This window comes from Eleginops maclovinus, chromosome 3 (assembly GCF_036324505.1).
Source record: "Eleginops maclovinus isolate JMC-PN-2008 ecotype Puerto Natales chromosome 3, JC_Emac_rtc_rv5, whole genome shotgun sequence".
NCBI lineage: Eukaryota > Metazoa > Chordata > Actinopteri > Perciformes > Eleginopidae > Eleginops > Eleginops maclovinus.
Window position 1 is genome coordinate 9,031,627 of NC_086351.1, and position 15,271 is coordinate 9,046,897.

The following is a 15,271-nucleotide window of genomic DNA, read 5'->3' on the forward strand; positions in this document are numbered from 1 at the left end:
CACCAATCAGCGAAGTTACTGTACATCGCCATTATCCAATCAGAAGCTCAGAAGTGAGTAGCGTAGCCCGCCCACAGACAACAGCCAGTAGTCTGGCCGTAACAACTGTCATTTAGTGAGTGGACATGATGGGGAGGACAGAACGAGAGCTTGAAAACAAGAATTAAACGTCTCAAGAAGTATCATAAACAACTTTTAAAGTTACTATTATAGTGGTTAGAGCTTACTTCGTCATGTGTTAGTATTTTATAGGTAAGTTATCTCCAAATAATGCGAGTTTTTGTCCTTTTGAGCGCATGAGTTGACTTAAAAAAAGGAAGCTAACGTTTTTGTTGCTAACTAGCTAATGTTTATCTTACCGTTCCCCCTCCACCACCACCTCCTCCAGAGAAGCAGCAACTTTGGCAGTACGTCTTTCTTCCTGCGTTAGGAATTACAGCCAGTTTCGAAGGATGTCAGCCCCCAGCAACTCGCTTCAGCAGCCGAGGGTGAGACGCAGCAATGCGGGCTCCCCCGGCTCCTTCAACAACAACAACAGCAGCAGCTGCCGTTTGCACCCCATCCGAGCCACCGTGCCCTACCAGCTCCTGCGCGGGGGTCCGAGCAGCCCTACGCGGGGTTCGCAGACCGTCTACGGTGTAACCACGAACAGCCGAGGCTCAAGTCCACCCTCCAGCCCCTCACTCACTTCGGGAAGTGCAAATGCTAAGCAAAGACTGTCTCCCGAAAATAAGGACTCCTCGTGTCCCCCCGACTCTCCGGTTTCCAGAGGTAAAATCTATTTTCTTTTACTATTTTATCTTACATTGGTCAGTTAATATGTGACCATGTGCTGTTGGCAATTTATAACTTGTCCTTTGACGATTATATCGATGTACATTTTCAATAGTAAAAAAAGGTAAAATATTATATTTGAAGGGGTAAGTCTGGAGCATGAGATTTGCAGAAGGTTAATCCATTACCTATTCAGCCTATCATCCACTAACACAATTAGACAGTCATAAAGAGAATAGATTGAAGTTTTGGCCCTCTTATTTCCCATGGACTTTTGACAGGACAGAGGGGGAGGAGAGAATTGGCAGAAAGACACGCTTTCAGTTGTATAAAGGGGCCACGTCAGTCCCAGCAGACAGAGCGCTGAGTGAAAAGTCAGGTGTTGCTTTTTCTGACCTCACTCCATTGATGCAGCATGGAGCACTCATGGCCCATTCAGAACATATGTTGAGCCTCACCATGTTTTCTTCCACGTTGAAAACAGAGGTCTGTGATATGTCATTTATTTCATGCGTAGCTGCTCTTTTGGATCTGATAAAGAGACAAACTGAAGGAGAACACAAGATCCAGGCAGCCCTGCATCCTCATTTCACAGTCTTCTACTAAACCTCCTGTATGACAGTCTTTTTTCTTGCCAAATATTGATGCTGTGGCTTAATTTATAGACCGGTAGTATTATCTTTCTGTAGGCTGGAAGTACATTTCCTAATCAAAGCATAAACGGCGGAGAAGAGATTCCTTTTAGGACTGAAAACCTGAGTGGGCATGTCGGATACCACATCGGTTCCCATGAAAAGCACCAGATTTAACTTGGCACAAGAGTGTTCTGTACTTAATTTGTGTAATTGAGTCAACTTCATTGCACCAGCTTGATCAAGGCTTTATTAGTCATGTATAAAAGGTTCTCCCTCTTACCTTTTAGCCATAATGGCAGCCCCCTTGTATCCGTGCAGGATAGTGGTTAATTTGGAGTTAAATCTGGAATTTTATGTTTGTGACATGCTTCACATTCCTCAGTTCTTTGAATGAGATGACCTTCAACCTTGACCAGTGTACCATGCAAGGCAGGAAACGAAGTATATTCCATAACAACTGAGTGGGTAGACCTACCAGGCACGACAAGTTTCACCTGTGTTTGCCTAGTGGTTGGTGTTGATTTTCCACCCCAGTAGCATGCCACGCATACCTCAATCCTCTGAAAGGATGACTTCTCACCCAGACCAGTGTCTCGTGTTAGTGGTGATGATGGAGACTTGACCCTGCTTCATCGCTGTGACCTCAAAGTACAAACATGAACGAGACGCCCCTGATGAGGACTACGATCATATCAGGGTGGGTTTGGTGGCTACTAGCATTCAAAAAGTGCACACATGATTTATTCATCCACATCTTTCATCACTGCATGCCAGCTTGATGTAAACGAAGTTGAAGGATTTGCACTTTTTAATATATCATTTATTGTAGTATTTTGAACCCACCCACAGACACCTGAAACCTGAATCATATTAACGTTGCATACATTTCTTGATCTACATATACTATGTTTTGAATGTGGCCTAATTTGGACTATCCAAACTAAGTATGCTGTCTACATGACACGTATCAACTTCCAAAAATTATAATTCGAAATGAAGTTGAGTATTTACAACCTTGTAATGGACTGCACCTGCGTTCAAACGCTCTAGGTCATGGCCTGACGATAAAGGACAGAGTGAAGAGTATAATATTCCATATCATGACCTTTTAGGTTCACCAGTTTGACATCATTCACTTACCACACTGTCCCAACAGTGATAGTCGCGCTCTCTGTCAAAGTGCCAGCTGTGCTGAAACAGCCCTGCTTCTTTGTCACACATTCAAACTGCAGAGTAGGATCGAATGGAAATGAGTGTGTTGTCTAAATCAGTTGGCTCTGATGGAAATGTGCTGTGTTTTCTGTTGTTTTATGAACCAACCCTGCACACCATTGTAACATCTGGTGGAACCTCAAATTTGATGCTACGTTTTCTCATTCTTCTCAGTGGTAAACGTGGAAATCGTTGGCATTGTTAGCATACTCATCGCCCATTGAGATGCAGAGTCCTAACATAGCCTGTTATGGGAAGTACCCACTGGACTCATTGACTGATAACTGTTAACAATGCTAACCAGCCGTATTCTGAACAGCTGAGCGACAGATGCCGAACTCGTAACTTTAGCAGTTCATGGGAAAGATTAATATGATTATTCATATTCCAGTCACTGTTCTTATCACTGCTACAAATAACAGAGATTCCTCTCATCATAGTTCAGTGATAGGACAAATAAATGCACACTACCAATAAATATTAACATCATCAATACCATCATGGTAAAAACTATGATACATATTAATACCATGTCAAATACGTAGTTAGTCATTTCTGTAGTTTAAGTTTACTCGGACACTGTATGCATTGTTTAGATTTTCGTTTTGCACCTCTGCTCAACAATGGCCAAGTTTGCACAGTCTTGAGGGTGGGTAATTGCATCTTTTGTTGGTAGTTTGAGCAATTACGACTTAAACATGACCAAGACCATATCCATTTGTTAATACAAGTTGCATATTAGACCCACCAGGTTTAGGATAGACTGCAATGAAGGGCAGCCTGAGAATGCACACCCCTAAATCCTTTAATACTGGTCCAATTTCATTGAGCATTTCTGAGATACCAAAAGAGATTTTGTTCCAACTTTGATCACAAGATGAAGTTAAACTATTGTACTTTCTTTCTTTTAACCAGTGTCGTACAGCCTTGTGAAAACCTACAGGAAACCTTTCTGCTATGGTTTACTGATCTGAACCACATGTTTGTTTTCGCATTTGCCTCTGCTCTACAGTTAATAAACCACCCATTTATCCCCTTGAAAGGCAAAGACTTTTTCACAGCTTGCTGAATGCCCCGGTTAAGGAAAGTTCTTATTAAGAAATATTCCTCCTAATGTCACACAGCACCACTCATTCATCCCCGAAATCAGCAGATGGACTGCTTTGATGTCTTGGCTTCTTTCACACTGTTTCTTTTTTCTCATCACAAGATTATTATATTTTGGCAAGTGGGGAGATGATGGAAAATAACCACGATCCTGGTTCTGAGAGCACCGGTTTGGCCTGTATCAATATTGATGGAAATTTAGCCTGCTGCCTTTGTCTATAATGCTTCAGGGAATTTTAGTGTAGCCCAGTAAGCTTACTTAGGCAATACCTTTGGGTGGGTAGGCCCGTGTATTCTGTGCACAAAGAGCAACAATGAAGAGCTATGTAGTTCTGCTAGGAGAGGGGAGCCTCGTCTAGATAGTTTAGTCTGTGTGTGTTGGTTTGTGTGTTCGTGTTTGAAGGGCCTCTGCCTAAACCTACTCAGACAGGGAATGGAGTCAATGTTTCCTCAAAATCATGGCGCTGTCTCTTTTTTTCTGTCTTTGATACGGAAATGAAGTAGCATTTGCTCCTGTGATTCACACAGAGTGTAATTGAGGCTGATGCATTGAATCCAACTGTTACTGCACAATCATGCTATTCAAGCTTTGTGTATTGCGTATTTTGTTTTTCTCTCTTTTTTTTTGTGCGTGTCACTGCAGGAATGTTGAGTGGATGCAGGCAGTTTTGATGTGCATTGTGGTGTGGTTGTTTATGAGTCCTTATGTGGGTGGTGTGTGGATAACTGTTCTGGCTCACAGCAGACTGCTCTCATAACATCAGATACTCCTGCTCAGCCATTTACATTTGCTTCAGGCCTTAGCTCTCAAGCCTGTTTCCCTCAACCAATACTTATGAGATAAGAAACAATTGTCCACCCTTTGAGAACAGGAAGAGTTTGAAGGACAAGGTTTTATCTCCATTATTAACTGTCAAATGAAGCATTTCATTCTGTTATTGACGGAAATATATTTGTTTTTGTGTAAAGTAAACATTGACCCTCAATCCCTTTTGTGCTAGAACTTTACTACAGGTTAAGAAACTAGTCCAACTGCAAAACATGTATTTTGTCGCAAAGACTTTGATTATATCATTGTGTTTCAGGTTTCTGAACATGATGATTTGCCAACAATGTAAACCATTATAGTTGTACGGCCCCCGGTCCTCGGCTTATTATTTGCACTGACAGATTTATTAAACTGTATGTCGATGCCTCTGGGAATATTTCTTTCTTGGTGCTGAAGCCTGCATTGGTGTTTGTGTCTCACCCTCTCACTCTGTTCTTTCCACAGCAGAAAGGTCCAAGTTACAGGTTCGAAGCTCCAGTGCCATCAGGCGGACTTCTTCACTGGACGCCATCACAGGGCCGTACCTCACCGGCCAGTGGCCTCGGGACTCCCACGGACCCTACCCCTCCTGTATGAAAGACAAAGCCACACAGGTACATACAAATGTTTCATCAGTAATGTTTTTAGAAATATAGGACCCCCAAAGATAACGTAATGCTCCTGTTGACTTATGGAATAGCCTCCACTTTTTCAAATGTTCACTTATTATCGTGGATGCCTCTAAGCGCTAGTATCCATGAGCCTTAGCTGCTGTTGCCTTGGAAAGCTAATGTTAAGAAGCAAGGGATGCAGTGTCCATGGTTCCAGACTGAAAAAAATCCCAGACAAAGGGAAGAAGCTACATCACTGAGAGGCCACATGTGTAGTCATCATGGAGCCATCATCATCACCACCGTCATCACCACCGTCATCTTTGAGTCGGTGATGCGATGGCTGATTTACAGCAATTGATGAGTCATCGTATTGTGCTTTTCTGTTTTGAGTGAAGCATATTTCAAAGTATCTGAATATGGTCATATGGCTCACACTTTGGCCACAGTCTCTGGTAAAAAAATTTCTCCCACAAAACAAACAGTTAAGACTTTAATGTAACAGTGTGTTTCTGTTTCAGTGCTAGGTGCAAGAGACTTATTTAAACAATGTGGACAAAGGTTTTGTGATGATTATCTGGTGGTAGCGTTCTGCTATCGACACAATCCTTACATTATGGACTCACAGCACTACCTTTTAATACATTCTAATACTTCATAAGGCATAGGAACGGTTTTCCTAATTTGCATCGCCAACAGTATTCCTGGAAAGCAGCCCGCCAATCTTGCCCTGTTGAGTGGCTAGATGTTACATTTTTTGGCGGGTGTTGGTGTCTGGTGGGTTGCTGTCACGAAAGAATATTGACTATGCATGATCATGACAAGGGCTGCACCTCTTTGCTTAAAGAAGCCTTTCATGTGTCTGAATGAAGCCCGCCAAGCCTAATTTACGTGGGCTTCATTCCTTTTAACCCCTCATTTGCCTCACATTTCTTTGTGTGTAGGCTGAGGAAGTGGTGTGAGGGCCTACAAGATTTCTTGAAGTGGGTCTACGCAGAGTAAACAGCTCTTATTACAGGGTTCCTGTGCAGTCCTGCAAAGACAGGACAAGTATGGAGAATTTCATAATTATCGGGCCTTGGAAAAAGGTTATTGCAGACATATTGCCACATATTTCCCAGCCCTTATCAGCAAAGACCTGATTGAAGGCTGACCTGAACGAAAACCCAGTTTAAGACATTTATGTCTGTCAAAGCTGTGGAAATATGAGATGCCAAAACATTTGGCGATGTTGTAATGGATGTGGGGGAGTGTGACACACTTGACAATCCTTGTGCGATTAAATGCACAAACTCCCCCAGGGATAGTGAGAGACCACTTCCTGTTAGAAAGCTATGCCTGTTCCCAACCCTTTCTATAAGACAACAACAGCAGAGAGCAGCACACAAAAGGTCCCTGGCCTCTTTTGTTGTTCATTGCTCAAGTTCAAGACAGCCTCTCCATTGAGCCGTTATGTAGCCTTGCATGGAGGTGAAGTTGTTTGCACCTGTCCCCCAGGCCGTGGCTGAGTCGAGGAGAAATCCCACTGCTTACCACCTGGCCCTCGTGGCTGCACGGCTTGCCTGCCTTTTGTGTAGGAGTTGAGGAGCAGAGGGCCCATACATATGCTAATCACTGTTCCGGGATAGGTCTGTGTGCCCTAGGCCCTGTGGTTTCAGAACACAGAGAATGTCTGTATGAAGATTAGGGCCCTGACAAACCAAGCAGACCTCAAAGAACTAGACCCGACAAAGGCAGACAGATCAAATAGTTTGCCTCCTCGCATTTTTAGTTAAAAATTGCACTTGAAACACAACACAAGACTACAGGTGATGGCAAGCTGACCACTGAGAGGCATTTTGAGTTCTGAAACAGCGTGAGAGGAAATAACTTATCAGCCATTTGCTTTTTGTAATATGAATAACCAAACAAAAAGACAAACAAACTAGCCTTCAGTTTTTCACACAAATGGAAATCTGCTTTGGCTGTCTCTTTATAGGACTGGAATATGAAATGAGAAGAAGTCTGTAAGAATTGGAACTTATACTGTGAACTTATTTTGGGGTATCGAACATGTGTGCCCATAAGTGCAAGTTTTACAGGTCCTTCCAAAATGTATTATAAATTGCTTTGAAAAAACCTCTTTGAAATGACTGTTAACTTGAATAAATTAAATGGAAAGGCATCATGATAACGTTATACTCTACCTTAGTTAAACACACATGTTGACTGAGTAGAGCCAGAAAGCATCAACAACTTTTCAGCATTTCTTCCTGTCAACTTAGCTCTGGAGTATCGGTTTCCGGACATCCCTGCTTCCTGCTAAGTTGGTCAAATATATGCGGTGCTCTGTCATTCCCCTCTTGCTAATTAAAACATTACCAGCTAATCCACTCCATGTAACGGAACTAGACCAGACCCTATTTCCCAAATAAACGGTGGATCTCTGAACACCCTCAAAGGATAGCAGTGGCTGCTCCCATGTCCCAGCATGCATTCTAAACAATCCAGCACAAATTCCACTGTAATTCTGATGCAGCCCAGTCATTATTTCCTGCTTTGGAACAGAGCTGGATTCTTGAGGATGTTGCCTGCATGTAATCATAATGGGAAGCAAGCTGCAGGCTAACAGCTTTATCTGCAGGAGAGCATTATCAGGGACAACACCTGGTCCACACGTCTACAAAGCACACTGCTCGGCCCGGGAGTTAAAGAGCTAGCATGATAAAAAGGCCCTGAGGTAAATAGAGGTGAGTGTTCTTGTTAACAGACAATGTGTGTGGGCGGGAAGAGTGTCAATTAAGATAACCTGCAGTATTTTAACCGGCTGTTAGGATCTCAGTTTTTGTATTTATAGTTAACTGTTTTATTTTGAAATTAATCTGGTCTAGTTTACTTCCTGTCTTTAGTTTCCCTCCTGTCTGATTGTCTGATTTTTGCTCACCTGTTGCCCGTGTTTCACCTCCCCTTCCAAGCTGTGTCTTGTCTTGTGATTATCCTCCTCTGTATTTGGTCTCGTCTTCCCTTTGTGTTCTTTGTCGTGTCGTTGTCGTCGTTTGCCTGTTCCCTGTGATTTCTTGGATCGCCCTTTTCAGCCCTCCCTTTTCCACCGGTTTGTCCGAGTTTTCATTTGATGCTTTTTCTTTGTTGTACCTTTTCTTTCGTTCCTAGTTTTGCATTTTTGTTATCAGCTTCTCTATGTACCCCTGCCTCCTCTATCGGTTCTGCACCTGGGTCCATCCGTGACACTGGCTTGCTTTACTATCTATAGCTGGGTGGAAATAAGGAGTTTATTGATAACTGAACTATTCACTATAAAGGAAAGTGTTGCCCTTATGAAACCTATGGCCTGAGACATCTCTAAAGGGATTAGCTTTCTTAAGCAATTTGACAGAAGCACGGATTCATGTAAACAATTCAGTGTTTCATGTCTAAAACAATGAGTGATTTATTATAGCTGATATTATAAGCTGGCTAATATGTAAACAATATCTCATTACCTGTTACATTTTTTTTGCACTAAAAGCTGCTGTCACCACTAACAGTAAGCACACATCATTGCGATGGGTTATATTAAAAAGGATATATTTGAGTTAGGGTTTATGAAGTTGAAATAACAGCAACGTTCGCAGATGAAGAAACATTCCACTTGTGAATAACTACTTTGACCCCTCTTTTCTTTTGATTCTTTGTTTCTAATTTCAACCAGTATTTTTTTGCAGTCCTCATTACTGCCATATTGAGAGCGTCTCACATTTAATTAAGTTACAACGAGTAGCAAGTTTCATTCCCTATTTGACGTCATAGAACATCTGAGAGAAATGCAAAATCCGTCTGCCCTTTCACAGCATTCTGCTTTCTGAAGGAACAGGCTGAGCTGCAGCATCCACTCCCTCAGTGCCTGGCCGAGGCATCAAACAACCACAAGCCACTGCATGGGCCATGCTCAAAATGTTAATGCTAAAGGCTAGCTACACATCTGCCATACAGCGTGGCCAGGCACAGTAGTCTCTTTATGAGAGCACAAGCCCCCATTTAATCCGCTGTCCTTTTCTGGGGAGAGCAGCGCCAGCTATCCTGCGCAAACGGCTTCACGGGTGTTCCTCATTATTCACAGTGTGATATTCCATATCATAGGGCAAGGTTTGTGCGTTGGTTGGAGAGGCATAGAGGTTTTTCTGTTTGTGATGGGTCAGACATAAGGCAGTGTGAAGACACTGACATTTAAGATGTTTCGTACGGCTGTGCTGAATATAAAACGTCAGATGTTTCAGGACCGAAGGAACTGTTGATATGCATAATCAGGGGGAAGTATGTGGTTTCAGGCTATAAAACATTCTCAGTCTGTTTCTGTTTTTGCATATATTTCCATAACTTAACCGTTTCCTTGTTTATTCAGAAGAGAAGATGTTCAGTGAGAGAGAACTGCCTGCATGTTATCTGATAGGGAATGGTTTGTATATCAGATGTTTCTTTCATGGCTGTACTAATGATATAAAATGTCTCTGCAGACTTGTTGGTTTAGGGTAAACCTAGCATTGTGCATTATCTGCCAAATCAGAGATGTGTATATAGGCTAAATAGTTCAAACGTTTTCGAACCAGCAGCAGCTAATGGTCAAGTCCTTGTAACAAGGTTAACCTGGGTTTCTTGGTTCAGCCCTGACTCAAACAATGTGTTTTGTATTCAGGCCCTGATGTATTTTTCTTTACCAGGCCGACTAATGGAAGCAATCAAACATGCTGTGACTTTTGTTTTTCCTGTTTTAATTCAGTTGTTTCCCCAGGGATGGTATCTCATGACTGTTTCCCTCAATTTCATTGTTTCCAGACTTTCAGCTTTACTTTTGAGCACACGGCACTCATTTCTGCCTTCACCCACATCTTTCTCAACTGTTTACCCAAATGTTTCAAGGACTTTGGTGGATGCTCACACCCTGAGGGACACACTGAGGTCAATGTATTGTCTTTATCAAAGACCTTTCTCAGTGTTTTGGTGTTTTAGTTTCTTACTTCTTTGAAATTTTCTTTTCTTTAAGTATATGTGTATCTGAATTGAAGGAGCTAAAAACCAGTTTGTAAATACATCACTGATTATGATTGCATTGTTATTGTGGAAAGCAGATTCATGAAACACATGTACACATACAAACATTTCTTAACACAACATTTGTAATGGGCAACAAGACTCAACATGGACTACATTGTGACCTTTTGTTTTCTGATCTCTGTAAACATAGGCCACCCTGCCATGCAAACAAATCTCAGAAACTGCAGGTTAGTTAATCCTAGGCTTTCAAGGAGATGCAATATATTGTATTTAGACTTATTTGCATCAGTACACCACGACACTTGTGTTTATGTAAGTGTGCAGTAGGACATTTATCTTTGTGTGCTTGTGCAACAGAAGATATGCTTCCTGACAGCCACAGGGTCATGCAGCATGTATCAGAAGAGATGTGTCTGTGTTTAAGGAAATGAAATTGAGTTGTGTAACATGCGGTTTTATAACAGTGTGTATTTCTGTGTTTCAGACTCCGGGTCTGTGGATTGATGAGGGAGCAGAACAGGGAAGTCCTCACCAGCGGTCAGCCTCCTGGGGCAGCGCAGACCACCTCAAAGAGGTAGCTTCACCAGCCTTAACCTCCATACACCCAAAGTCACAGCTGCTCCTGACAACCACCCCACAGATGGAGGATTAACGCAGTCGAGTGGTGCCAACAAACCGCCAGACACTAAGCTAGAGCACACTGGCTCAAAAACAGTCGGTTTAAAGAGCATGTTTTTGTCATTTTTTAGGTTTATTCCATTTATTCAAAATGTGTTTGATTTGTCAGTGTCTGAGGTCAGCCTAAATATTATGATCTTTAAGGGTGGTTTCCTGTCTCTCTGTAGGGCTTAGTGGCCAACCAGCCCGACCACATGGAGCTATTAGGTCTCTAACTCTCCAGGCCACAGTCTAAATTTAACTTCCTTCTCCCCTCCGTTTCCCATTCAACTGAACACTTGCATCTCATTATGGCCGGTTGTTGTTGAGCGAGGGTGCAGGAGCTCCTCTGCAGGGGGATCCAGCCATATTGTTCCTGCTTTAACTTCTTAGTGATTCCATGCTACTTTAAAGACTTACACATCACTGTGCAACACATTGCTATGTAACTGTTTTCTAAAATCTGTGAGTGATCAATATTTAGTTCTAAAATATTCATGGTTGCTCAGATATCCTGTTTTTTTTTCATTGGCCAGAAGTTAAGAAAATACTTTAAAATCTACTTAAATCCTAAGATCAGCTCACAGTACTTCCTTCTCTGAATAACTTCTTTTTATTTTTATTAGGGTCTTTATTTGTTTATTAAACACAAGTATGGTAGACTGAAATGTGCTTTTAATGGAACAGATGTTGCCTTTACTTTGTTTGTCACCTGGCCAGGCGACAGTCACTGTTGTCTGTATTAAGTTACATGAGGGGGGTCTGCCTGCGAGTTACAGATCTGGATAAGCTAGTATAAGATCTTATATAAAAGTGTTCCACATCCCAAAGCGTGTACAGGTCCTAGAACAACAAACATGTTTAATTGTGCATTGTTTTGATCTAACAGAGATCTACATCAGGCATCGTCAATTCAAAGATGTTCCTTAGATTCCTATTGCATTGCTAAGATGGAAAATGAAAGTGTTGGGGCAATAATGTGAATCAATTCTGAATTGTTTAGCTGTACACAACACAGAAAGAGACACATTTTCAATACAATCCGATGTGAAGCACAACACTTTTCCCTGGCTACGGAATCTAACTAATTCAGAATGTATAAATCACATTAAAGTATAAATATCATCATACACTAAAACTAGGCCAGCTAGAAAGATGTAAAGACAATCCCAGGGACTTGGCAAGTACGATCAATAGCACCGCCAGGAAAAGCTCTCTCTCTTCCTCTGAGATTACATCGGGGTTGTCTGGACTTGTCGTTATGGGCCGCTGCGGTCACTCGATGAATGTACTGAACTGTATCCTCGCTCTCTAACCTCTGCGATCACGTGTGGGAGGACGTCTGTGAAAAGAACAAGTCTCTTTGTTGACTGTGTTGCCAGGATTACAAGATCAGCATTGAAGACCACACCTTTGTCTGCATAGTGCAACTGCGTCTGTTGGGCTCACAAAGGGTATCCTGTTGTTAGGCTGATACTGGGCCAGCAGCAGAAACACCCATTGACCTAAGTTGTTGCTTCGCCAGATATGCTGCAAAAAGGAGGAACTGCAATAAATATATTTAAGGCTAACACATCGGATTAGAGCTGCAACTATTCATCAATTAATAAATATGTTTATTTACAGACAATTAATCTGCAACTATTTTGATAACTGAGTAAACCTAAAAATGCAGCTTCTGATAGTTCCAGCTTCTCAAATGGGAGACTTTGCACGTTGTCTTTCCTGTCTTAAAATTGTAGTATATTTAATATTTGTAATTAAACTGTATGGTTTAACTCAAACAAAATCCCCTGATGTCCTTGGCCATTAGTTAATTGTGACATGCGTTTTTTCAGTTGCTGATGATTAGGAAAGTAGCAGTTGTTTTCGACCCTAAATGGGAGCAAATGTCCTTACCACTTTCTAGTTTCATTTATGTCACTGTTGGGAAATGTTATAATTCCCCTGGTTACTGAAATCTTACCTTGATGGCACAGGTGTGATCTGTCATTTTTCTGAAGTGATCTTACTTTTCTTCCAGCAGATTGCTAAACTGAGACTGCAGTTGCAGCGCAGCAAGCAGGTCACCCGCCAGAGTAATAACCGGGAGCAGAGCTCTCTGCAGCTGCAGCAGCAGGCGCAGCATGGCACGGCATGCCAGTCACAGGTGAGTTATTCCAGGCCAAACAGAGTCAATGGCCTGCTCTCTTCAGGTGGAAACATTAACTAACCCTGACTTTGGTGATGCAAGGTTTTACCCTGACAGCTGATATGTGATAAGGGAGCTGAGAAGCCAAGCAAAAAACATTCAAATGAAACAGATGGTGACTCAATCATATCACAGCTGCTGCAGATAAGAGGAATACATATACATATCAGGGTTAAGCAAGGTGCCTCTCACATAACTCTGGTAATGGTATCAAATACCATATGTAAAGCAACTTTTGTATTTACTACATTAGTTTGAGTTTGGTCTATATGAAGGTTAAGATCATCAGCATGCTATAACTAGTCCCTATTTGAGAAAAAGGTGCATGTTTATTTTGATTTGAGACTTGTGTGTATAGTCTGTATTCGATCGAAAAACAAGTCTGTGATGTTGTATTTTGCAATGCATAGTGAGGAGGTTTTGTTAATGAGGAGAGGGAATGTGTCCGGGCATGTCCTCTCCTCTGCTCGTTTGCAGTTCATTCATTAACAGATGCCCGGCAACAGGACAAATCAACCACTGTGGGAAAATGAAAAAGAATAGTGATATGCTACGCCTCATACCAACATGGTGTAGCACAGTACATAATGTTTTTGTTTCATACAATATTTAATGTATTTACAACTTAACAGCTCCATGCAAGGAATGTCTCATAAATTAGATCAGCAACACTTACACACAGGGTGTCACCGCGTCAAACACACGTGACGTTTAATGAAAATCTTTGAACAATGGACTTGAATTGTGAGAAGATTCTTTTGTTGTGACCAAAGATAATCAGTTGATAAATTAATGTAACTCAATTATATAATTGTTATATTTTGTGTCTTCCCAGTATAAAGGAACTTCATCAGCCCTGTCAACAATCCCTGTGCCAAAATCCCTCATATGCAGGGTGCCCAGCAGTGTGGAGGGCATCAGCCACGAGCTCGAAAATGTGTTCATCAGAGAGGACTGGGAGCAGGGGATACAGGTAGGGCTGCGTACACACACACACACACACACACACACACACACACACACACACACACACACACACACACACACACACACACACACACACACACACACACACACACACACACACACACACACACACACACACACACAGCAGCCATGGCTCCAGGACATTTTAGAATGTATCCAAGGCGCTTGTTGAACTGCAAATGTGTGAGATTAGTTTTTACTACTCACTTGACACTACCTAATTTTCCCAATTCTTATCTTATCTTTGGTCCCAGGAGGGTTGGATCTCAGATTCATGGGACATCATACCAACTGTAGAGAAAAGCAGCCAAGTTCGGGAAACTTGTTTAAGGCTTTTTCATATTTGGAATTACGAGTAGGAATGTCTGACAGCAAAAGTATTTCTGTGTTTTTGAATAGAACAGCCTAACTGGCAGCAAAATGGGACCATAATAGCTGCAAATGTAATAATGAAATAGAATCAATGCAGCTTAATAAAAATGGGCTGCAGACACGGCGTACACAGTCTATCTGTCCGAAGGTATCAGGCTGACCTCAAGGACAGTGACACATAAAGTAACACAAAAGAAAATTAATCATTTAAGTTTTTTTATTCTATTTATCTTAATTTAGAGGTCACATAGAGGGGTGTCTGCATTTCTCAAGAAAAGCATCATTTTCATTAATAATAATAATAATAACTTTAATTGATATAGTGCCTTTCAGGGGACCCAAGGTCGCTTTGCATGAGTTACAAAACAGTCAGACAAACACAAACAGCAAATAAACTAGAGGCCGAAGGCTTTTGTAAATAGGTGGGACTTGAGTGCCATTAAGTTAGCTGCCTGGATCAACACGCATGCATATTCCTAAAAGCTATTGCACGCAAAGGCAGTGGTGTAAAGTCCCATGCAGCATGGTGCACCATACTGCCTGACCGTAAGACACAAATATTCTCCTTCATACTGAATCAAACCTCTTAGAGGCGAGGACATCAGTAAATCCTGTCTGATGTGGGGTAGTGAACCTTGGCAGGTCTGTAAAACTCCCCTCTCAGAAAGGCACAGACACACGCGCACACAAACAGTTTAAGTAACACACCACCGCAGATTTAGCTAGCTGTGCACCAAGCCATCTTTCTTCCCTTCTCTGCCATTTGAGAGCATTTTTTTTCCCAAAGCAGCACATTACACTGTTCATTTACTGTCAAGTTCAACCATCTGCTGTCGTGTTTGCTTCTCCATTGCCTTTTAGACAAACACACTATAGGCTTTTTAGTTCC

At 41.8% G+C, this 15,271-nt stretch overlaps 1 protein-coding gene across 4 annotated transcripts in view; it reads left to right on the plus strand.

Annotated features, from left to right (window-relative positions):
- The window catches only part of LOC134861325 (glucocorticoid-induced transcript 1 protein), an 18,943-nt gene continuing 3,672 nt past the window's right edge, over positions 1 to 15,271 (plus strand). The window contains exons 1-6 of one of the 4 annotated variants that reach the window (XM_063878437.1): positions 1 to 252; positions 389 to 771; positions 5,005 to 5,150; positions 10,660 to 10,749; positions 12,856 to 12,981; positions 13,859 to 13,996. In XM_063878437.1, the coding sequence (XP_063734507.1) occupies positions 453 to 771; positions 5,005 to 5,150; positions 10,660 to 10,749; positions 12,856 to 12,981; positions 13,859 to 13,996 (819 nt within the window). In that variant the 5' untranslated portion in view covers positions 1 to 252; positions 389 to 452. Of the gene's footprint in view, positions 253 to 272; positions 772 to 5,001; positions 5,151 to 10,659; positions 10,750 to 12,855; positions 12,982 to 13,858; positions 13,997 to 15,271 lie in introns of those variants that run through there. The other 3 variants (XM_063878434.1, XM_063878436.1, XM_063878435.1) reach the window with 3 other exon arrangements.